Source organism: Thunnus maccoyii, chromosome 11 (assembly GCF_910596095.1).
Source record: "Thunnus maccoyii chromosome 11, fThuMac1.1, whole genome shotgun sequence".
Lineage (NCBI taxonomy): Eukaryota > Metazoa > Chordata > Actinopteri > Scombriformes > Scombridae > Thunnus > Thunnus maccoyii.
The window spans coordinates 1135890-1160368 of NC_056543.1; the positions used below are offsets into that span (position 1 = coordinate 1135890).

The 24479-nt window shown below is 38.8% G+C and overlaps 2 protein-coding genes across 4 annotated transcripts in view; one reads left to right on the top strand and one right to left on the bottom strand.

The window, feature by feature from the left end:
• Nucleotides 1-24479, top strand: part of LOC121907556 — a 128658-nt gene that overhangs the window by 21292 nt on the left and 82887 nt on the right. The gene's annotated exons all lie outside the window — the stretch shown is intronic.
• On the bottom strand, nucleotides 7514-23737 carry LOC121907563 (interferon-induced protein 44-like). Of its 3 annotated transcripts, none has more exons than XM_042427195.1 (10): nucleotides 23052-23737; nucleotides 18616-18642; nucleotides 18239-18262; nucleotides 18116-18149; nucleotides 17179-17380; nucleotides 12878-13030; nucleotides 10202-10370; nucleotides 9214-9314; nucleotides 8952-9109; nucleotides 7514-8188 (listed from the first exon to the last, which is right to left on the bottom strand). In XM_042427195.1, the coding sequence occupies exons 1-10, from the start codon at nucleotides 23074-23076 to the stop codon at nucleotides 7948-7950; spliced, it is 1134 nt and encodes a 377-aa protein (XP_042283129.1). In that variant the 5' UTR covers nucleotides 23077-23737; the 3' UTR covers nucleotides 7514-7947. The 3 variants fall into 3 exon arrangements, with proteins under 3 accessions (XP_042283129.1, XP_042283130.1, XP_042283128.1); XM_042427196.1 differs by lacking the exon at nucleotides 23052-23737 and adding an exon at nucleotides 21353-22037; XM_042427194.1 differs by lacking the exon at nucleotides 23052-23737 and adding an exon at nucleotides 21353-22037 and having other exon boundaries at nucleotides 18616-18681.

The following is a 24479-nucleotide window of genomic DNA, read 5'->3' on the forward strand; positions in this document are numbered from 1 at the left end:
AGAATGCCAAAATTTGTTACAGAGACAAACAGTGAATATAAACAAAAAAACAACAGTACATTATAAACCATTACAGAGACAATGTTGACTTCAGGCAGAGGCACAAACAGCACCTTACAAACCGTTAAAGAGACAATGTTGACTTCAGGGAAAGGAAGCAATCTTATATCGGCCAGTGTTATACACATGATGAAGCATTTAGAGTTAGAGACACAGGCAGCTAACGAAACAACTAATGAGAGACAGGTATAAAAACAATCTTGCATTTAGGAATTGCATGAGATGTGCAAAGAAAAGAAGAAGGAAATACAGACGGATCAATAGACAAACACATCAAAGTGACAATGGTTTGATCAAAGAGGCTATATCTGTGTTCAAATCACAAATAAAGGCCAGTCCCACTTATGTATGCACTGTTTGTCACAAATCATAATTTCCAAACTATGACCCTGTATAAGGTCAAACTACATTAAAAATCCAGACGTAGTTGTAGCATGCTTAACAGGAAAATATTTTCATGTTTGTAATGATGACTGCAAAAATCAACATTGCATAGTGCCTGATGAAAGGAAGAAAGAGTGGATATGTTATACCTGCCATAATCACCTTAAAAATGGTGTCATGCCACCCCTTGCTGTGGCAAACTACTTGGACCCTTGCTGACATTCCACCTGAACTGTCTGATCTCAACATACTTTAGAGACATCTCATAGCCAAGTACATTACATTTTTTAAGATCATTCCTCTGCCAAAGGGCCAACAGAGAGCAATATGTGGTAATGTTGTATGTGTCCCATCTGAGGTACAGGAAACAGTGGATGCTCTACCCAGACTGAGAAGTGACTCTCAGGTCATGAGAGTGAAACTAAAGAGATGTGTGCTACAGAGGTCATCAGCTGTTCCAAACTGTCACCTGGTCTAAACTTGTTCAGGCTTTGCATAAACTCAAAGAGATTCAGAGATGAAGTTATGTGACCCAACACTTCCTGATAAGAAAGATGATGATGTCGATGAAAACATGAATAGTGATGATTATGATGAAGATTATTTGATGGAAATTGACAGGTGTGAGAATAGTGCACCGCGTGAGGCAGAAAGTGATCCTGAAAATGATCAGAATATTGACATACTTCCTTATAATGGCCAACAACCAGAGGAGCAGATAGATGACACAGAACAGGAAGGTGACATGCTTAATGGTGGTTTTGCTCTGGAATCATGCCTTCAGCCAAGTGATGTTTGACAGGAAATATTATGTTTTACGGAGGGAATCTACTCTGTTGTCCCAGCTGAAAGAAACAGTCCAATCAGCTTTTTCAAAACACCTAAACTGAAGGCCATGGCTTTCCCTGTTCAGTTCCCTATGGGTGAAAATACACTGGATGAAAAGAGAAACATTAAAGTAACACCCAGTGGTAACTTCAAAATAGGCTTTTCTCTATTGATGATTGGGAAACTGGTGCAAAATAAAGATGCAGTCAGATTCATGCAGCCACTGAGAGGGACTCCAGCCTATTGGGAGAAAACAAGATCTTTTTGCCATGATCAGACAACTGGGAAAGCCTACATTTGTCTGTACATTTTCAGCCACTGAAATGCGTTGGCCAGAAGTGATTGACGCAATAAGGACTCAGCAGGGTGAAGAAATCAATTTTGAAGAGCTTGACTGGCCAAAAAAATGTGACATTTTGAGAAGCACTCCTGTGACAACAATGCACATGTTTGATAAATGTATCGAGGCATTATTCAGAGATTTAATATTGTCTCCTGCACAACCTCTTGGCAAAGTTGTGGACTACTTTTACCGAATGGAGTTTCAGCACAGAGGAAGCCCACATACACATTGCCTCATATGGGTTGATGGTGCACCTGTGTTTGATGAGGATGAGGTGTGACTTTGTGTCAAAATATATCACAGCTCAGTTACCTGACCCACATATGCAACCTGAATTCTACAAGAAAGTGCAAGAAGTGCAAATTGACAGCAAAAATGACTCTAGAACATGTTTCAAATGTCCTGGCTCAGGTTGCAGATTTGGATTTCCTAAACCCCCGTCCAGAAAGACAATGATAACAAGACCTGGAGAGGATGAAGAGTCACTTGAACTGGAAAATGCAAAGAAGAAGCTCAAACCACTGAACCTGCTGCTCAATGAACCAGGAATTGCATCTATGACTTAAGAGCAGGTTCTGACTCGCTGTAAGTTAATTTTGAAGAGTATGAACATTATATAAAATAACTGAAACATGTTACATTTCAGAAAAATACAAGAACACATCTGCTGAAGGAGCTGTACAGATTGACATTTGAATGGTTTTTATAGCACAAAGTATGCAGCAGTTGAAACGCGGCAAAAAACGTACAAAATGTGGAATAAAAAGAAGAATAGAGAGTTAGAAGAACAATGTGTGATTGCTTTCAACAATCACAGTGAATGTGATGAAATGAGGGCAATCATGCAGGCACCTTCCAAAAAAAGAGGAAAGCGCTAACCCTCATCTTCTTGATGCCTGGAATGCTAACCATGACTTGCAGCTAATCCTCAACACGTATGGTGCAATCATATACATTACCACTTATATTACAAAAAAAGAGGGCGCAATGTCCGAGTACCTCAGAACTCTCATTCGGAATTCAAACGACAACAACGTGAACTTGACAATGTAATTTCTGTAGAAATTGCGTGTGATTGCTGAAAGCAGATTTAGATTGCATAACTGGAAACTGAACACTATTGAAAAATCGACCCAGATTAAAATCAGCAATGGGTGGAACTGAACCCCCACCCTCATGTTTGTAAGACAGACATGCTGTGCACCGAGCTAACAAGTCACACAGCAATGTCAGGCCAGATTCTGGTCTTTAGTCTGTCATTGCATGAAACTGACAAAAAGCAGTCTCATTAAGCAGATTGACATCACCTGTGGACTCCTGCATCCTTCAAGTATACTGAGTTCTGTCCAAAGCGGGGCTCTACCTCACAGCCTTTGGATCTAAACCACTAGACTACTCACACAGGCTCTGTAGCATAGGAAAAGATGTGTTTAACAAGCATATCAATCCACATTTTAGGTAATAATGTTAAAATAAGCTAGAGAGGAATTGACTTATGGTACATGATGAAGATGTGAAGCAACTTTGTAAATGAGAGCAATATTATGAGAGGCACTGCAGTAAGCAGGTATCAAACACACAACCTTGTCATCTAAGGCGAAGCTGATCAGTAGAACAGTGTTCTAAACCACTGAGCCAACAGACATACTCAAAAATGAGAGGAAAAAATCTCCATTTTGATGATGAAAATGTATTTGTCTCAAACTAGAGCTTGAAGCCCAGAGATGTGTACATCATCAGTGAAAGCAAGATTAGTTTTACATGAGAATGAATGATATGTGTAAAACGTGTTTGAAGGAAGAGAGAATCTGTATGTTTAAGAAACTGGAGTGAGAGGAGACACACATGCTGCAGACTGTATTGCAGTCAATGAGAACATGACATGGACCCTCTATCAATTAAGGTTCAGATGTCAAAAAGTATAAGTACTATGTGAAATGTATTTACATTTTGAGAGAGAGGAGGCTTGTGGCAACATACTGAGGCAAGATATATGCTTAAGGAGTTAAAACTGTGGAAGTGACAGCTGTTTAGAATTTTTTTTCTGGTCTAAAATTATCTGTGCTCTCCACTGTGCCTGATCACATGACACACTGGTGAGACCTGGCAAAGTCTGCAAAACCCCTGATTTTGGGCTTGAATTGCTGAAAAACTACAACAGATATCACTGAACTATCTGATAACTTTGAAAATTCAAAGTTTTGTGAACATTTTGAAGTTTGAATGGCATCTGTCGGATAGGGGACGTCCGAACAGTTAAGTGTCAAACTGACAAAGGTTCCAACTCAGTTGGACGGGTCGTCCCATAGACTGACATTACAAAATTTAATGTTTTAAAAAATTATATAAAATAACTGAAACATGTTACATTTCAGAAAAATACAAGAACACATCTGCTGAAGGAGCTGTACAGATTGACATTTGAATGTTTTTTATAGCACAAAGTATGCAGCAGTTGAAACGCGGCAAAAAACGTACAAAATGTGGAATAAAAAGAAGAATAGAGAGTTAGAAGAACAATGTGTGATTGCTTTCAACAATCACAGTGAATGTGATGAAATGAGGGCAATCATGCAGGCACCTTCCAAAAAAAGAGGAAAGCGCTAACCCTCATCTTCTTGATGCCTGGAATGCTAACCATGACTTGCAGCTAATCCTCAACACGTATGGTGCAATCATATACATTACCACTTATATTACAAAAAAAGAGGGCGCAATGTCTGAGTACCTCAGAACTCTCATTCGGAATTCAAACGACAACAACGTGAACTTGACAATGTAATTTCTGTAGAAATTGCGTGTGATTGCTGAAAGCAGATTTAGATTGCATAACTGGAAACTGAACACTATTGAAAAATCGACCCAGATTAAAATCAGCAATGGGTGGAACTGAACCCCCACCCTCATGTTTGTAAGACAGACATGCTGTGCACCGAGCTAACAAGTCACACAGCAATGTCAGGCCAGATTCTGGTCTTTAGTCTGTCAATTGCATGAAACTGACAAAAAGCAGTCTCATTAAGCAGATTGACATCACCTGTGGACTCCTGCATCCTTCAAGTATACTGAGTTCTGTCCAAAGCGGGGCTCAAACTCACAGCCTCTGGATCTAAACCACTAGACTACTCACACATGCTCTGTAGCATAGGAAAAGATGTGTTTAACAAGCATATCAATCCACATTTTAGGTAATAATGTTAAAATAAGCTAGAGAGGAATTGACTTATGGTACATGATGAAGATGTGAAGCAACTTTGTAAATGAGAGCAATATTATGAGAGGCACTGCAGTAAGCAGGTATCAAACACACAACCTTGTCATCTAAGGCAAAGCTGATCAGTAGAACAGTGTGCTAAACCACTGAGCCAACAGACATTCACAAAAATGAGAGGAAAAAATCTCCATTTTGATGATGAAAATGTATTTGTCTCAAACTAGAGCTTGAAGCCCAGAGATGTGTACATCATCAGTGAAAGCAAGATTAGTTTTACATGAGAATGAATGATATGTGTAAAACGTGTTTGAAGGAAGAGAGAATCTGTATGTTTAAGAAACTGGAGTGAGAGGAGACACACATGCTGCAGACTGTATTGCAGTCAATGAGAACATGACATGGACCCTCTATCAATTAAGGTTCAGATGTCAAAAAGTATAAGTACTATGTGAAATGTATTTACATTTTGAGAGAGAGGAGGCTTGTGGCAACATACTGAGGCAAGATATATGCTTAAGGAGTTAAAACTGTGGAAGTGACAACTGTTTAGAATTTTTTTTCTGGTCTAAAATTATCTGTGCTCTCCACTGTGCCTGATCACATGACACACTGGTGAGACCTGGCAAAGTCTGCAAAACCCCTGATTTTGGGCTTGAATTGCTGAAAAACTACAACAGATATCACTAAACTATCTGATAACTTTGAAAACTCAAAGTTTTGTGAACATTTTGAAGTTTGAATGGCATCTGTAGGATAGGGGACGTCCGAACCGTTCTTTTTTTGGAAGGTGCCTGCATGATTGCCCTCATTTCATCACATTCACTGTGATTGTTGACAGCAATCACACATTGTTCTTCTAACTCTCTATTCTTCTTTTTATTCCATATTTTGTACGTTTTTTGCCGCGTTTCAACTGCTGCATACTTTGTGCTATAAAAACCATTCAAATGTCAATCTCTACAGCTCCTTCAGCAGATGTGTTCTTGTATTTTTCTGAAATGTAACATGTTTCAGTTATTTGATATAATTTTTTAAAACATTAAATTTTATAATGTCAGTCTATGGGACGACCCGTCCAACTGAGTTGGCTAACCGTCTAAGAGTAGGCTTAAAACTTTTCTTTTTGATAAAGCTTATAGTTAGGGCCGACCAGGCTTGCCTTGGATCAGCCCTTAGTTATGCTGCTATAGGCCTAGATTGCCGGGGGACTTCCCATGATGCACTGAGCTACTCTCTCCTCCTTCCCCTCTTCATTTGTATGCATTCATGTACCATTAATGCATGTTACCAACTTGGTTTTGTTGGGCCGTGGCTACAAGTTTGGCTATCAGCAATAATTAATTATTATTATTAATTATTAATTTGATTATCAAAGATAATTGTTAATTATTAAAATCAATAAAATTATTAATAAGAATTAATAATAACGGGGCACCACCCTGGACTCAGGGAAAAAGATACCCAATTCAGTCTCAAAGTGTATTAATCTATGAATTTGGGACTTTGATTAATAATTAATTTAATAACTATAAACAAAATCACCATATCAATAGCTAGTTAAGGTTGAAGGATTTGGAGTTCTTTACAGAGCAGAGGTTGGCAAAACTCATTCTTGTGCAACATTAAAACAGACAACAGGTATATCCAAAAGCATTTATTTAACAAAAGGGTAAAAGCAAAACACACAATACTAATCTAGCTAAGTGTACCTATATACAAGTGTGAGTGTGTGTGTGTGTGTGTGTGTGTAGGGAAGACAATAGCAAGATGGCTGCAGTCACCTGGTGACTGAGCACATAGCATGCCGACAATTTGGAAGAGATGCTTTGTGGTGTTCTGCTTTGTAGCCGGTGAATCCGTGGGTGAGTCAGGCTGAGAGGGTTTTGGCTCTGAAGCTGAAAGATGCAGGCGTTGCTGGGGAGACAGCACTCCAGTCGTGCAGAGGGCCCAGGTCACTCCTTTGTGTAGAGTTAGCGGCAAGCTAACTCCATTCCGCGGCTCCTGTACTTGTTAAACCGGCCAGCAGACTTGTGTGTTAGCTGCTGGCACAAGGAAACTTAGTTTCTGAGTCTTAGGCAGGCTCTCGCGTCTTCTGCCGTAAAGAAGACTATGTGTCTGCTGTGAGCAGGCCACACAAGGGAGCAGAGAAAGACCAAGCAGCTGCTCCTGCAGCTGAAGGAGAAAGAAAGCAAGGAGCTGCTGCAGCTCATGGAGAAAAGAGAAAGATAAGAGGGGAATCTCTAGTTTTGATAACCTGGATCCATGGGTGGAGCTTCACACTTTGGGTTTCTTGGAGTCTTGAAACATGTGGTAAACAGTGGTCCACATGTAGTCCCAACAGCTTCTTCCCCGGAGTTTTTTGTTGCTTTCTCGTCTCGCAGGAATCTGCGGGATCCAAGCTGCAGTCCTGTTAGTGTCCTGCCCTGATGTCTTTTCCGGCTATTACTACTATTATTATTACTAGTCATATCTCTATATTTATTATTGTTGTTATTATGCTTCTCTGTGTCTCTCTCCCACCTCCCACCAGGAGTCCAGTTGTGTTTGAGGTTTCTTCCTGTTAAAGGAACTTCCTTACACCAAGTGCTGCTCATGGGGAAATTGTTGGGTCTCTCTAAATCTAAGAGTACGGCCTTGACCTGCTCTATGTGGAAAGTGCCCTGAGATGACTTTTGTTGTGATTTGGTGCTATATAAATAAAATTGAATTGAATTGAATTGAATTGAACTGAATTGAATATTTATACCGTGGCCACAGGAATTCTTGCTCTCTGACTGGCTGGCAGGTGTCTGTTAAAATCATATGTGGACACCTCAAACGTAGCTCTGATCAATAGTTTAAGCACTGCTTTGTTGAAGTACAGGTTACCATAGCAACAAGCTAACTGCTAACCATGGCTTAAAGGAAAACTACAGTTTGGATTGAACTTCCTTATCTCAGTCCAGAGGTGATAATAATGGTGCACTCACCAAGTTCATTTCTGAGTTCTGAGGATGCAGCAAACATTGTTAAAAAAGGTCGAACAGAGAAAAAAGATCACAGGTTGTAAACAAACCAGCATTTACCCAGATGAACTAAACGTCTTTAGTTAAGAGAGAGGGACACACCTGAAATGTCATCAATGAGATCTCATCATGATCAAGATGCCAAACCCCAAAAGCAGAGTCATCAAGATACCAAACTGCTGTAGTCCAGTTATCAACATACCAAACTGCAGTAGTCCAGTTATCAAGGTACCAAACTGCTGTAGTTTAGTTATCAAGGTACCAAACTGCTGTAGTCCAGTTATCAAGATGTCAAACCACTGTATACAACTGTGTATCAAATTCCGCCACTGCTCCTCGTGGTACTGGTGATCCCTGCAAATACAGAAACACAATCAGCACTTTGAGACAAACAAAAGTGATGCAGTGGAATAAAGGCCTTTTGTTTTGAGATAATAACTCGGTGCCATGAGCTCTCTGAAAGGTTACATCAGTGAGATCTATTTGTAACCTCTTTCCTGAAACTGTTCATATATTATTGATTAAGGGCTGGTCCCATTGATCTTTATGCCAGATGAATCGTGTTGACTAATCAGGTTCATGCCTTTGTATTACGTCTGACCTTACGCATGCTGAGGAATGGCTCGGCCCCAAACATCCGTACATTAGATAATATTTTCAGCATAATTCATGATGTGCAGTCTTTTCAGTTTGTTCCACGCATTAGTTTAGAAGTTCTAGCACCTGTGCATTTCATAGAAGTAGAGAGTACATTAAAACTTTATTGTTTCTGTATGATCACGTGTTAGCTGGTTTAAGAACATAGAATGAAAGTGTTTGTTGCTAATGTTTGACTTTGGTGAGTTGTTGAACTGATTGAATCAATGGCATGATCTGTGAAAATAAGCCCGCATTTATAATAAACTGTTGTTTTCCTTTCAGCTGATTACAAGAAAATTCAGACACAGCCTCAGTTTCTATAAGTGGCAAAAGACAGAGCTGACTCCTGGTGTCCACACAGAGACAGTAACAGACTCCCTGTCTCCTTAAAATACAGACATGGACAATAAAAGAAATTTACCAAAAAGTAAAACCAATAAATAAAGTGTTATTGCTCATCTCTGTTTATAATTTTTACATTTTCTTGATGAAGTCATCTCCAAAGTCGATCATGCGTCTCAGAGCGCTGAGGATTAGAGTGTCAACATCATCGTTGAGGTCGATTTCTTTATTGTAGTTCTTCACAGGAAAGATGCAGTTCAAAGGGATACCAACTGCTGACTTGAAATCTTTCATCTACATGTTAAAGAAAAAACATTAATAAATGTGAAGTTTTAGTTTTATTGTGCTGAAACTATTTTGACTGCAAAGCTTCAGGTTACATTTCTGTATAAACTCACCTTTTTCTTCAGGTGCATGCTTTTATAAACGTTCCTCACATCCTTTTCAGTTTCAGCACAGGCCTCATCGATCTTTGTGATTATCGCCATCTGAGGAATCCCTGCAGATACAGAGACACACTCAGCTTTTTAAACCCGACTCAAAGCTAACATGATCAGGCTAACTGAAATCTGATTTTAATCCTCTGCAGTCCAGCTTCCTTTAGCTTTACTTTTACAGACGCTGATAAATGAGCACATTTTAATAATAATCACTGAAAATATTTTTATAGAACAGTTTACGGTTGTAAAATATCTAGTTTCATTATTCATACACACAAATCCAGCTGAAATGTGTAATGTCATGTTTCCACCTGCCGCTAGGACATTTTTTTAAAAACCATAACTTTGTGGTGTTTACTATTGCCATGACGACACCGGTTAAGAATTATAAACCATGTTTCAAGTCATCATCAAAACCAAGTAGTTTTTGTGCTTAAACCTAACCAGATTTTAACCACGGCCATTACACTTCTATGGGTTGTGGTCTGGTCCCTATATGTCCTATAGAGGGCGCTAAAAACACCCATATCAGTCGTTTTGGGAGCCACTGGAAATAGATCTATTCTCTCATTTCAAAACAACAATTGCCATTTGGTGCAAAAATCCTTCATCCTTCTATCTTCCATCTTTAAACTTCTGTTCTCAGTAAAATGTTGAATCTAATAGAAACTTTTATATTTAAAATCTTATTCAGAAAGGTCTTTATGTACTTAATAAATAAAATGATAACACGTTAGCTGTGGTTTAAATATTTACTTGTTTTTTACTTTAAAAATACAAACATAAGGCAGTAAACTTTTTTTTTCAAGCTTTAACCTGATACAAGCCTGCACACTTATGGACTCTGGACCTCATGGTTTAATGTTGGAGACCAAGAGTTCAGATCAGGTTAACTTAAATAAAACAGGATCAGTGGACACACACACTTTTAGTAAACTGTTCTCACCCAGGTCTCTGGCTGCCTCTCTGACGACCTTCATCTTCTCTAAAATCGACTCTTTAATCTCTGCTGTGTTAGCAGAGAGGACGCAAACCAGAACGTGGACTCGATCGTCTAGAGAGGGGGATCGGTTGTATCCTTCATCATGCTCTGACAGTGCAGATGCTGAGTTGAACTGGAAAACAATGTAGAATCCAAATGAATGACACATTATATCAAGGATTGAACATAAACGATAAACGTTCGACTAACTATAAAACAGAAATGTGAAACAGAGCTTCATACTCGCAGACATTTCTTTATCACACTGACGGTGAGAAGTCAGCAGACACTCAGACGTCACACATGTTGAAGACTTTGGATCATTTAATGCTGATCACTCACAGATTTTTGAGAAATTTCAGAAAATAACTGTTTTACAATTTACAATTTACAATTTCATTTAGCAGACGTTTTATCCAAAGCAACGTACATCTGAGAGCTGATACAACACAAGCAAGGATCTAGTCAGGAGACCAAAACATGAGTAAGTGCCATGAAGCTAAGTTTGAGTCCGATAGGACGCAGATGCCAACAGGCGGTGCATTGAGGCAATGCATAGAGTGAATAGATTGCATAGAAGCAGATTTTTTTTTGTATTTTGTTTTTTCTCTACCTTCAGTCCATGAAGTGCGGAGGTGTTCGCAAATAGCTGGGTCTTTAGTCTTAAAGATTGAGAGAGACTCTGCAGATTGAATACAGTTTGGTAACTCACCATCGGGGAACTACAGAGGAGAAGAGTCTGGCTAGCAACTTAGGGTCCTGTTGTGGTGGTGGTACCAGGCACCTTTCATTGGCAGAGCGTAGGGATCGGGAGGGAGTGTAGACCTGAGTTCAGGTAGGCAGGAGCCATTTTATTTGCTATTTTGTAAGCGAGTGTCAGGGTTTTGAATTTGATGTGGGCAGCAACTGGGAGCCAGCGGAGGGATATCAACAGTAGGGTGACGTGCTGTTTTGGGCCTGTTGAAGACCAGGCGCAGTGCCATGTCCTGGATCATCTGCAGAGGTTTGAATGTACCTACCAAGGAAGGCTTGCCAGTAAGGTGTTGCAATAGTCAATGCGTGATATTATGAGAGCCTGTGCCAGGAGTTGTGCTGCATGCTCAGACAGGTAGGGTCTGATCTTCCTGATGTTGTACAGGGCAAACCGACATGACCAAGTGATTGAGGCCACATGAACCTTAAAGGTTAGTTGGTCATTGATCATGACACCCAAGTTCTGGACAGACTTTGTGGGCATGTGTTAGGCTGATTCGAGCTGGATGCCGATGTTCTGTTGTATAGAGGGACTGGCTGGGATGAGAAGGAGCTCGGTCTTAGAGAGGTTGAGTTGAAGGTGGCATTCTTTCATCACCTCTTTCATCAACACCTTTCACTATTGTTTCAATGTCTATATCTGTAGAATATGTCACAGACATGAAGTGTCACCACTGTAGCTCGAGGGAGCCTCTCTGGCGGGGAACTCCAGTACAGAGAGTCAGTGACACATGGAGCTTCTTTTCTCGACACCTGTCACTTTCTGTGATATTAGTTCAAACCGGGGCTGCTGCCTGTTGTTTCACCTGCTTCCAGATGGAGATTTGGTGTTGTTATTTTTCTTATTTGTTGTCAGTTTCCCTCCTGACAGTTTGGAGGTTTGTTTGTCGGAGTCTGTTTGGCTCATTTGGGGAACTTGGTGTCGTCAGAAGGGATTTTCTTCACTTGGAGTGGTGACAGCAGGGGTTTAACTGGTGGAATGATTAATATAATCAATAAAAAAAAACATGACTTTTTTGAGGAATGTATGTGGCTGACAGAAGTAGCCCCAACCAAACCCCACCATGCCCATCAGAAAGAAGGCTGCTTTCACCTCATATATTGTTTATTTATTTTTAACAATTGAGCACATGCTTCCTTTTCTGACTAAACTAAATATAAATAAAATTTTATAATTAAATGATATGAAACATGCTATTATTGATGGCCATTATCAAAGCCAAACTCTATGTAGAAAGATAGATCTGGCAGCAGAAGCACCGCAGCAGCATTGCTGTCTGTGTGGACGCTGCAAGCGTGCAAGACGCAGCAGTTCAGTGACACACATGCACTGCTGAGGTTCCCAGGCATCAGTCTCTCTCCTCTGCTCGGCTGTTATGTCTATCAGCAGTTCTATCAGCACATCCACCAGCTACATGACACACATTTCCTTATTTGGACATCACTCCCGGAGTTGGGGGTGTTCCCCAGAGATAAAACCGAGCTACTGACACGTGCAAGGTGCCCTCAAGGGGCTCTCCATAACCTGTTGTTCCCCTTCTACTTTCCACAAAGTTAGGTCATAAAAAATAGACAATAAATGAAAGTGCATATTACTAAGTGTGCTGTCTCTGTGTTATGGGTGTATAAATAGGTAGGGTGTATAAATAGGTAGAATCTGTCTGCAATGAGGCAATGAGTAAAGTTTTATCTCAGTAGTCAGTGCAGTCGTCTATGATCTGAGAGACTCCAGTTCAAGACCTCTTTTGTAAGGTAGTTTCAGTTTTGTGAGACCAGAAAACCTGAGTTAAGTCCAAAGAGAGCTGCTAACACACTGATGTCACTTCGTGGTACAGGCTCCTGATCACAACAGTCGATGGTTTTTATTGAATAATGTGACAGTTGTACCTTGTAACCCTCCTTCACACGTCCCATCATGGCCAGTTTGATGTCTTCAGGATGGACGCCTTGTCCCGTCCCCTCCTCCAGACCCATGATGTCATTGAAGATGATCGGGTAGAAGCTGTTTGAGGTTCCTCTTCTGATTTCATGAGTTTCATACTGAAACACAAACAGAGAAACATGTGTCTATTGACTGTATAAAAACCCTGGATACATCTCTGTGAAAGAGGGAAATGTGTGTCTTTTGTTTGCAGCAGTGAGCTGCAGCTAAAGATTCGACTCTCGGGCGAATTCACAAAGAATGGATTTCGGCCACTGACAGCACCATGGAATGTGCATCATTTGCAACCGCTGTCTGCCCCAAAGACTCTGCAAAGTCCTATTCACAAAAGATATTGCACTAATGATGATAATGTTGCAGACATGCCCATAAACTTTTGCTGCTAAGTGCAATTTGCCCTTGTTTTGCATCTGTTTGAGTGAGTGGAGCTGTTTCCAGTGTTTCAGGCTTTTCTCCACATTTCAGCACACAGATTGGTCCATAATGAAAACTGAAGAGAGCAAAAAACCTCAAATTGTGTGTCTTTAATTAGCAGAGATGCACACACACAGAGCTCTCCACAATCACATACAAACTTTCTTGTCTGTTGCCTCTTTTATTTCTCTAGTGTTTCACATCTATAACATAATTTACTGAAATGTCAAATAATCTATTAATGTGACTCAGGCAGGTCGGAAACATGTTAGATTAATGTCTGAATCTCACAATAATTTTGTTCAGGTGTCACTGAATGAATCCAGGATTTCACAGAAACATACTGATGTTCTGTTTGTTGTCCACAGCTGGCTGCAGCTGAAATGATAAGTGCATCGCCAAACTGAGAAAGAGGTCATGTGCATTTACACACGTGGCACAGCAGTGGTAACTTCATTAACACTGGATCGGCCAAGATCTGTGTTCTGCTACACATCTACACAGGTCAGCTGTTACACACAGATTCCAGGTTTATATGGTGGAATTATTTGTAATAAAGTAGCCCTCATGGATGAATCCTGAGCTCCACCAGAGCTGTCAGGACATATTTATTTTAAAGTAGCTGAAAGTGCAAGATAAGCCTACCACCCCATATTCTACCTCCTGCATCTTGTAGCCCCCCATCAAACCTGTCCTCCTCCCTCCCACTGTAGAGACATATAGAAATGTAGCTTCATTCATTCCACTAAACGTTACTGTGAACATCATCCAGGCAGAGACGTCACTGGAAAACAATTCATATATGAAGTCATATATGAAGGTCATTTCTAGCAGACAGGGTTGGTCCTATGGATCTTCTGCTCTGAGAACTACAAACTCACCAAACATAATGCTGATGTAACACATAAGTCTTGCTCTTTTCCTGTTTATCCTCCACACACATGAGTTCAGCTACAACAGGAGCTACTGCAGTATCAGCAGCAGGTGGATTTCTTTCAGGACAAAACATCCTGAACGTCCAGGAGGGAGCTTGGAGGTTGTTTAAAGGTGCAAACTGATGAAAGCTGAAGTTTTAACATTCATAGTTTACATCAAAACTTTAATTTTTCACAAATCTTGTGTAGATGATAAAATAGAATATTTTAGAATGAATATGAGCTTGTTCCATCTAATAGACTCTTTTCACTGCAGACATTCAGACTTGTCAAAGCAGGAACAGCACAGGTGGAATCATTAACATTAATAATGGCCACACGTCATTGTGGTGAGCTGGCTGCAGCTCTGGTACTGAGCATGCTCAGTCACTGATATGTTGCTTACTGGAACCAAGCGGGTAGCTCCAGGTCTGAAAAGTGAAGCGAATGCAGAAGTGCCTTAAACCTGCATTCTCTCTAACGGCCAGCAGGGGGCGACTCCACTGGCTCCAAAAAGAAGTCAGATTGTATAAAAGTCTAAGAGAAAATTACCTTACTTCTCAATTGATTCATTACCTCAATAAACACTTTCCTAATGAGATTATGGTCTCAATCCCTAGTTTCAAATCTTCAATACAGCATGATGTTCATTTTGTAATTTATGGTCCCATTTACAGTAAAACAGACGATAAAGCAGCGTATGCTTTAGGGCGTGGCTACCTTGTGATTGTAGCTACCTCTGCTCCCCAGGTCCACCCTCTCATCCAAATATGGTTACTTCTCATCACTTCTAGCTCCAAAACAACAAGATGGCGACAGTCAAAATGCCAAACTCGAGGCTTTAAAAACAGGAGTCCACAAACCAATGGGTGACGTCACAGTGGCTACATCCATTATTTTTATACAGTCTATGATTGGGACACTTAATGGAATGGAACCATGGTTATTGTTATTATTTACAGCTGTGATTTTCCTGCTTTGACATGTCCAGCTGTCTGCTGTGAAAAGGCTCCATTGTGCCTCCCACTGCATTCACTGCAGTTTGCTTTTTAATATTTGATATTTTTGTGTCTCAAGCTGCTTTGTGGTCTCTTTATGTGTACATTTACTTCCTTGATATAATGTGTCATGTTGCTGTACGTCTCTTTATGTGTATATTTGGGGCCCAAGCACCTAGCAGTGTGAAGGTCCTATTGTATCTGAAGGAATTCTTCTTCTTCTTCTTCTTCTTCTTCACAATGAATCGCATTTTCAAGGGGCTTAATGTCCTCGAAAACTCACCAAACTCTGCAAATGTGTCAGGAGTGGGGGGAAATTGTATTTTCTATAGTGATTGGGTGTGGGCGTGGTCAGCGGGCTCCGTAGCGCCCCCAGACGCAGGTCCATTTAGGAAAAAGTGTCTTTGATGTTCATGTAATTCAGTGGTATCATTGGTCTCATCATTAGACTTATAATTTTTGGGGGGAGCCCAACAGGAAGTCAGCCATTTTGGATTTTGTGTGTCAGTTTTCATTATACAAACACATTTTTCATGCCTTTAGGATGCGCAAAAGCTCACAAAACTTTGCACACTTGTTTGAATTAGTGTTTCGATTTCATATCGCAAATGGACTTGGGTGTGGCACGGCAGCTCTATAGCCTCCCCTAATTAATTTTGACGTTTTTAAGGTGCTAAGAATGCTTCAAAACTCAAACAAAAATTTTCACAGTCATCAGAAGTGGCAAAACTTGATATTCTTTGGCTTTGGCTTGGGTGTTCCAAAATGGCTCAAAGGCGCCCCCTAGAAAATTTAAAATTAAAAGCCCCCACCTTTAAATTTGACATAGATGAACGAAATTTGGTAGGCATATGTATCATGTCCACACGCATAAGAAAACCTCTTGGAGCCATACCCTAAATCCAACAGTAAATTGGCCATTTTGAATATACTGTGCAATTTTTGCGCACTTTTTGCATTTTACAGGTGTTGTATTTTAACGACTCCTCATAGAAATTTAACCGCAGTGACTTCGAATTTGGTCAGTGTCATTTAAAGACCTTTGTGATGAAAGGTTATCAAAATCTTGAGTTTTCATCGAACTCCCTTGATGTGGTGATGAGGTGAAATTTGATATTTCGCCATGAAGCAGGATGTTGTTGTAACTTGAATGTACATTAGCTAACCTGTACCAAATTTCTTAATCTTGATAAGAGTCCAGGCCTGAACACATCTTAATGTCAATATTGATTCATAGTCATAGCACCATCTACTGTCAGCATGAACTCAGCCTTTTATGACAAACATCATTCAATTTACATGGAATATACATGGTGTGGTCTACACATGATATTCAGCAACATGACGTATAATTAGTTGGTGTTCTCTAGCGCCACATAGTGCACACAGGAAGTGATATTTAATTCCTTTGTGCAACATCCAATAAGAGCCCGGTCCTGAACATATATGCATGCCCACAATAAAAGCCTTTCGACTGTGGCACACCTTGATGTGTGCGAAGGTGCAAGGGCCTGATCATTGCTGCTTGCAGCTTTAATTATTTTTGCTCTTTGTGTCCATATTATATTTAGTAGATGCTCATGAAGTATATAGTATTCTAATTTTTAAGGTTACTTATTAATACTCTGAACATGTTGCTGTACTTCATTTTGCTGCTGTGACACTTTAATTCTCCTGTGTGGGATCAATAAAGTTTCTCTTGTCTTGTCAATGCAAAGTTAATTTAAGAATATGACTAAATCAAGGGAACAAAATAATTATACTGAATTAATTCAGATTTATTAAGATTTATCTCTGTTGCTTTAAAGTTTCATCAAAGTGTTGTCAAATGTTTATAGTAATAAAAATGAAATAAACAAAAAATATATTGATAAAAACACTTAACTGGGATCATTTTTGACACAGATTAAGTGTTCTTACTTTTTTAGTGAAACTCTTGTCAGAGGTGGTAGAACTGGCTGCAGCAGGAATGCTCATTCTGCGTCGCAGGACATTGCTGACAGAGTTAATGAAGCTGGACTTTCCGGCTCCAACCGGCCCGTACAGCAGAACTCGGAGATGTTTGACTTTCCCCTTTGCAGGCGAGTAATTCTCCACATACTGCAGATCTGTCTCGTTGTCTCTGTAAATAAAATGACATTTGATTTCAGATAAAAATATAAACCTGTTTAAATTTTTAAGAGATCTTTTTTTAATTGATTTTATCATCAACAAACTGAACAAATACAGATGTATTTACACAATTGTGAGCACAATTAGTGTGAATCTAGAGGAAAAAAACTTATTGTAGACAATATAGAAAACAATAATTAAATACATCAACTATTGTATAATAATAATAACTAGAATGTGCATTTCCTGAAGAAAACGGGTGTGTTTGCTACTTGCAGATTCAGCTGCTGAAAGATTTACAGCAAGATGTTTCACTTTTATAAAACTCAAACGAATGTTGAGTTTTGCTTCTTTCAGTTTTCTGATTAAAATGTTTGTTATAATACAACTTTTAATGTGATTTATGGTTTCATGTTGGATCTCTTCCCTGCAGTTAAATACCTGCAGTCAGCTTCCTCAGCAGAATTCATCTGTTTTGTATTATGACACTGATTTCCACGGTCGCATCGTGTTTCTACATGTTTGCAGTTGTGGTTTTATGATCCACAGAACTGCCTGAAGCAGCCTTCAATAATGAGCAGATATGACTCATAATAACAATACTGCAGCTCACCTGACTCCACCTGCTGACAGTAAAATATATTCAGCCTCTCTGAAGCTGTTTGTGCTGCTGCTGCTCACTAAAACTACAAACATGTCGGTCACACTCCATCATTTATGTTAAACAGCAGAGACATAAACTCACCCCCAAGATATTTGTCTCCATGGTTCACTGAGAGCTGAAGAGAAAACAAACATTTTCATTAACATCATGTGTCGTTCTGTGTCAATAAAGATCAGAATTCAGAAACAGATTTTAATGTCTTACTGGGAGAAGGCGGCTGCTCAGATCCTACAAAGACAAACATTTAGGAAACATGAACATGTAATACAAGACGTTTTATTTGATGTTAATCTAACATGGAATAAATAAAAATACTGCAAATTACAATGAATTGAAGGTTCAGTGATTTATAGCAGCTTTTAGAATCAAAGAGGAAACTGTTTCTTGTTTTAATGTTTTTATTTCATCCAAACTGATGAAACCAAATTAAACAGAAGTCAGTTTTCAGTTTCAATTTAAGAAGAATTTAGTTTAAAAGAAACAGATTTACATCAATAAAACATAAAGTTTTACACTGAAGGAGAATAATATTCATATTGTTAACATGTCGTCTATATTCTGCTGTTAAATGTGTTTCTTACCATGAACATGAGGAAACAGAAGAAGTGCTGTAGAGAGGAAGATATGAAGGACGTCATGATCGATACCTTAGAACCAAAGTGACATTTTACCAACTTCACAGAAGAACTGAAACAAAAAATGGTTTTGATCATTTGATCTGAGTTTGTGTACTGATTTCAGTCTTCAATAATAACATTTTATACACACACGGATGACAGTATACTTTATGAACAATATTTTATCATTTATTTAAAAAAAATCTTTTTTCTACACCATTAAATTTGAGACAAAGTCACATGGTGCCTTTTTGGCTCAAATAGCATAGCCAATGACAATGTTTTTGTAGAGATGCAGTAGGGGCAGATAATACAGATATTACAATAAAAGCAAAAAACAAGTTTTGGTTTTGGTTTAATTTCTATTCCAACAGAAAGATTTAAAGAGGAAAACAGGAAAAGCACGTGGATTTCCATTTATTTTTAATTCACATGAAAAACAGAAAAACAGAATGATGTGTTGTACATTTTTTTATCCTGTTATCAAACAAGTTGAACACAGCTTTAGACAGAGGCTACACGGACCCTTTCCCCAGTCATCTCCATCGTCTGCGGCTGTCTATCCCTCTTGTGTGTTCTCTCTCTTGTGGCTAAGCAGTAACTGAGTGCCTACATAATGAAACATACCAATAAAATTAAAGTTATTGGTTACTATCTGCTTTAACCTTACTTACCTTACCTCTGTTACTCATCACTGATGTTGAAGTCTGGATGGTAAATGGACTGCATTTATGTGGTGCCTTTCTAGTCTACCGACCACTCAAAGCGCTTTACAATACATGCCAACATTCACCCATTCACACAAACATACATATACTGATGGCAGAGGCTGCCATGCAAGGTGCCAACCTGCTCATCAGGAGCGATATAGCGATTTTTAACAAAAGCGCTTTACAATGTTTCCAATGCTCACCCATTCACACACACGCTCACATCGGGAGTAATTTGGGATTCAGTATCTTGCCCAAGGACACTTCGACATGCAGACTAGAGGAGCCGGGGATCAAACCAACAAACCCGCTCTAACTCCTGAGCCACAGCTGCCCCAAATGTTTTCATTTGTCCCATCATCATTCAGCTGTTCTTCAATTTTAGATATACTTAATAACACTTCCTCAGCAGTTAAAAGATGTTTTCTTTTGTTGGTTGACCTACTAGGTCCATCCTTGACCCCTATAGTAAGGGGATCTGGTGGTTCTGTTATGCTTTTTGTAATAAAAACAAAAACAGTATTTTAAGGCCTCTTTCCACTTTTATTCGAACACAAATACAAATAATTTTGCTGCCTCAACAAATACAGATACAAATACAAATACTGGGCCCTCTGCACATCCCTAGTGGAGAGAGCACTGTCTAACACGTCAGTCCTAAATCTCTCATAGATGTTCAGCTGGGTTGAGATCTGGTGACTGTGAAGGTCACACATATGATTCACGTCGTTTAATACTCATCAAACCATTCATTGTCATCCTGGAAGAGACCACTCCCATCAGGATAGAAATGTTTTATCATAGGATAAAGCTGATCATTCACAACTACTTTATATTGATTAGCAGTGACCCTTCCCTCTAAGGGGACAAGTGGACCAAAACCATGCCAGCAAAATGACCCCCACAGCATAACAGAGCCACCAGACCCCCTCACTGTAGGGGTCAAGCATTCAGACCTGGACCAGGTTTTCCTTTAATTTGTCATCCATCTGTATATCTCCATTTCACCCCCTCTGGTTCTCACCCTCAAAAAATTTCTGATCTTTCAGAATATATTTAAAATAAGAAACAGAACTGAGTTTATAAAAAGTTTACAGTGACATTTACACCAAGGAAATCTCCCCATTCATTACAGGATAAACTTCAAAATTCTTCTAATTGTCTATAAATTTCTCCATGGTCTCGCCCCTACTTATATCTCAGAACTTCTCATCCCTTACAGCACCGCCAGACCCCTCAGATCTTCCCACCGTGGCATGTTGGCCGTGCTCCGTTGGTGGGGAAAGAGCTTTTTCTGTAGCATCTCCTTGGCTCTGCAATAGCCTGCTGGAGGCCATTAGAGAGGCTGAGTCTGTTGATGCTTTTAAGATGCACCTGAGGACTCACTTTTATTCTCTGGCTTTTAACTTTGTTTAATCTGTTTTATATTTTATCGGATTTCTTGGGTTTTAATTTGTGCTTAAACGTGTTTTTATTATACTCTTGCTCTATTTTTCACAATTATCTGTTATGCACGTATATGTCTTATATGTCATATGCTTGCATGTGTATGCATATGCCTGTCTTTGTGAAGCACTTTGGTGCAAAAGCTGTTTGCTTTTAAAGTGCTATATGAATAAAATAAACTTGAAACTTGAAATCAGCGCTAACCTCAGGGACAAATACATCACATACATTTCCTGTTGCACAGTAAAAGCCAGTCTGTGGTTCACTAGTTCACAGCTCTGTTCACAGCAGGAGTGGTGACAAGAGTTTTACAGAGAAATTTAAAAACTGCAGAAATGTGTTTAAAGTGAATCACTTGTTCATGATTAAACTTTTCACCACATTTTATTGAACTGTTGTTTATTGAACTTGTTTTTGAGAAATCAGACAAAACTAGAGGTCTCACTTCATTCTTAAAATATATGTAAAAACACATTTTTTGCAGATATTTGTATTAATAGCTTTAGTTGAATTGTACTGAATAATCTGAGGAGAAATATTCCTACCCCAGAATATGCATTGATCGATCATTCTTCTTCTCCTGTCGTAGTTCTGCAGCACAGTGGAGTCAAAAGGTTACTGACTCTTTACCTTTAGCTTCCTCTTTTATCAGATGTTTTTTTCATGAAACCCACAAGCTTTCCCGCCCAACTGTTACTTTCACTTTCACTCTCCCTCACCTGTTTCTGTCTGCACATGAACATGTGCTGCTCAAACATACAGGACAAAGTGCAGCAGAAGGATAACATCATGACATTCACAAACAAATCAGGCTGTAACAAGTCTCTAAAGACTCTCCAGCTGGTCCAGAATGCAGCTGCACGTGTTCTGACTAAAACTAGAAAATATTCAGATATTCAGAGTCAGATAGCAGCAACAGCAGGGCAACAAGGTGGAGGAGAGATGGGGTTGTGTGGGTCATGTAAATTTAAATTGCCCTGCTTGTAGAGTATTGTGAGAAACATGAGAAAATCCTGCCTCAATAAACTCAGTTTGCAACATAAAATTTATAGGTGTATTTACTCATTACTTAAATACACAGTTATAAAACACAATTGAAGCAGGAGAGAAGGAAGATAACTGGATAAAATGGAGATGTAGAATCAGAAATGTCACAGTTATGGTTAAGGAGTCCTGCAGCAATGTCCTTTGGGAGGTGTACATTAGTGTGTGCAGTAGATGATTTGTTAATTTTTAACAGGGGTCCAATGGGAGCACCCCCTGCCCCCACACCACCAACCAACACACACACACCCATGTACACCTGCCAAAGGAAAGGGACATCGAAATACTCAAGTAAAGTACAAGTACCTCAAAATTGTACTTAAGTGCAGTACCTGAGTAAATGTACTTAATTACTTTCAAACACTGCCCCCAACATGAACCTCAAAAAGAAGTTTGAACCCCCAAACAGCTCTTTGAAGGAGCAGACAAACTGTCCTCACAAAGATAGCAACACACACACACACACACACACACACACACACACACACAAAAAGTGAAAGTAACACTGACGGTTTGAAAGCAGTTGGTGAGTTTCTTATCAGTCAAATGTTTTTTGAAACTTACATGATGGTTAATGAAGGTTTTATGTTAATGACGTCACATGACGAGCTGTTTTACAGTTTCTTTAACTTTTAGGATTTTAGTTTTGAGATTATTCAAACGTTTGTTTTATCATTAACAGGAAACTGTTTCTTTTATTGATCACATGGACATACTGTGAATCTTTTATCACACTGAAGATAAGAGATAATGAAAACAAATCACAGTTAAAACTACAACTGACAAGAGCAGAGTTAAACAGGACAGAGAACAGTGTCTGTTTTAGTTTGTTCAGTGTGATGATCGCAGAGGGAATAAAAGATGTTTGTAGATGTTTTTCTGGGACTTTGTAGCATCGACCTGCTGGCAGTAAAAGGAAGGACTGATGGAGGGGTGAGAGGTCCTAGAAACACACTGAGCCGTGTTGGAAGTCTCTCTGACAGAGTAAACATCACTGTTAGAGTTTGACCCAGTCTGAGTCGATACAATACTGAGTTAATGTTGTTCTGAGCCAGTTTTACTGTTACACAAACTAAATCAGACAAAACTAGAGGTCTCACTTCATTCTTAAAATATATTTAAAAACACATTTTCAGCAGATATTTGTATTAATAGCTTTAGTTAAATTGTACTGAATAATCTGAGGAGAAATATTCCTACCCCAAAATATGCATTGATCGATCATTCTTCTTCTGCTGTCGTAGTTCTGCAGCACAGTGGAGTCAAAAGGTTACTGACTCTTTATCTTTAGCTTCCTCTTTCATCAGATGTTTTGCTTCATGAATCATGTGACTTACATGAAACCAACCAGCTTTCCCGCCCAACTGTTACTTTCACTTTTACCCTCACCTGTTTCTGTCTGCACATGAACATGTGCTGCTCAAACATACAGTACAAAGTGCAGCAGAAGGATAAAATCATGACATTCACAAACAAATCAGGCTGTTAGATTATAGATTATAATGTATGATGATGATTGTTATAAAAATTATGCACTGTGTATGAGTGTTACTATTTTATCTAGATCATGATGAATTGTTCCTGTTTCGTACTGCAACTCTGCAACATCAGCAGACTCATCAGCTCAGGATAAAGGAAGTTGGGTTGAAGACAGGGTAAGACATGTCATCTGGGGTCAGTTGGACAAGATGAAATTGTTCTGAGCCAGTTTTACTGTTATTTTTATTATTTACACAAACTAAAGCTTGTTATAATCTACTCTGTTTAAACTGACATGTCACAGTTTGTTATTGATTGTTAATAACTTGTGTCTCTTTTGAATCGTTTTGTAGAAACAATCAATCTGTGACAGTTTTTAGTTAAAGCTTGTTGTGTGTAACACTGGCTCACAGTAATAGATTGATAAAGTTAACCTGATGTTGTTGCTGCTGTATTGATCCAAACTGGATTAAACTTTAACCCAGTGATGTTCAGATTGCACAGTACATCTTAATAAAAGAAGTTAACATAACTTAATCTTGGAAAAAAAAGTTGGAGTCACTCATTCTCATGAATTTAACTTTACTCAAAAATCAATTGATGAAGTAAAAACTCCTTTAATTTGAGTGCACTTAAATTTTTTGAGCCTTTTAAGTATTGGTGATATAATTCCACTTTGTTTCACTGACTCGTTTTCTTTAAGTTGACTTTACATCATTACCAAAATGTAAGCCCTGCTGATGGGCAGCTATAATGTTGAGTATAATTTTTGCTTTTATTCCAATTCATAAATCATCTTGTACCCAAGTAAACCAAACAATGCATTCAAATAATTCTTGATCATTCTTGAAATGACCTCCAAAAATGTTTAGATCTGATGTATTACAATTAGTCAATGGAAAAAAAAATAATTAGCCACTATTTTGATAATTGATTAATAATCTAAGTACATTTTCAAATAAATTGCCGTTATTTTATGTTTTTAGCTTCCAAAATGTGAGATGTTTTTTGCTTTTCATTGTCTAATAAGTAAATTGAATATTTGGGGTTTTGGTGTGTTGGTAGGGCAAACAAGGCGTCTGATGATACTGTATCACCAAACTTTTAATCAAAAAAAAAAAAAAAAAAAAAATCAGCTTTGTGGAAAAT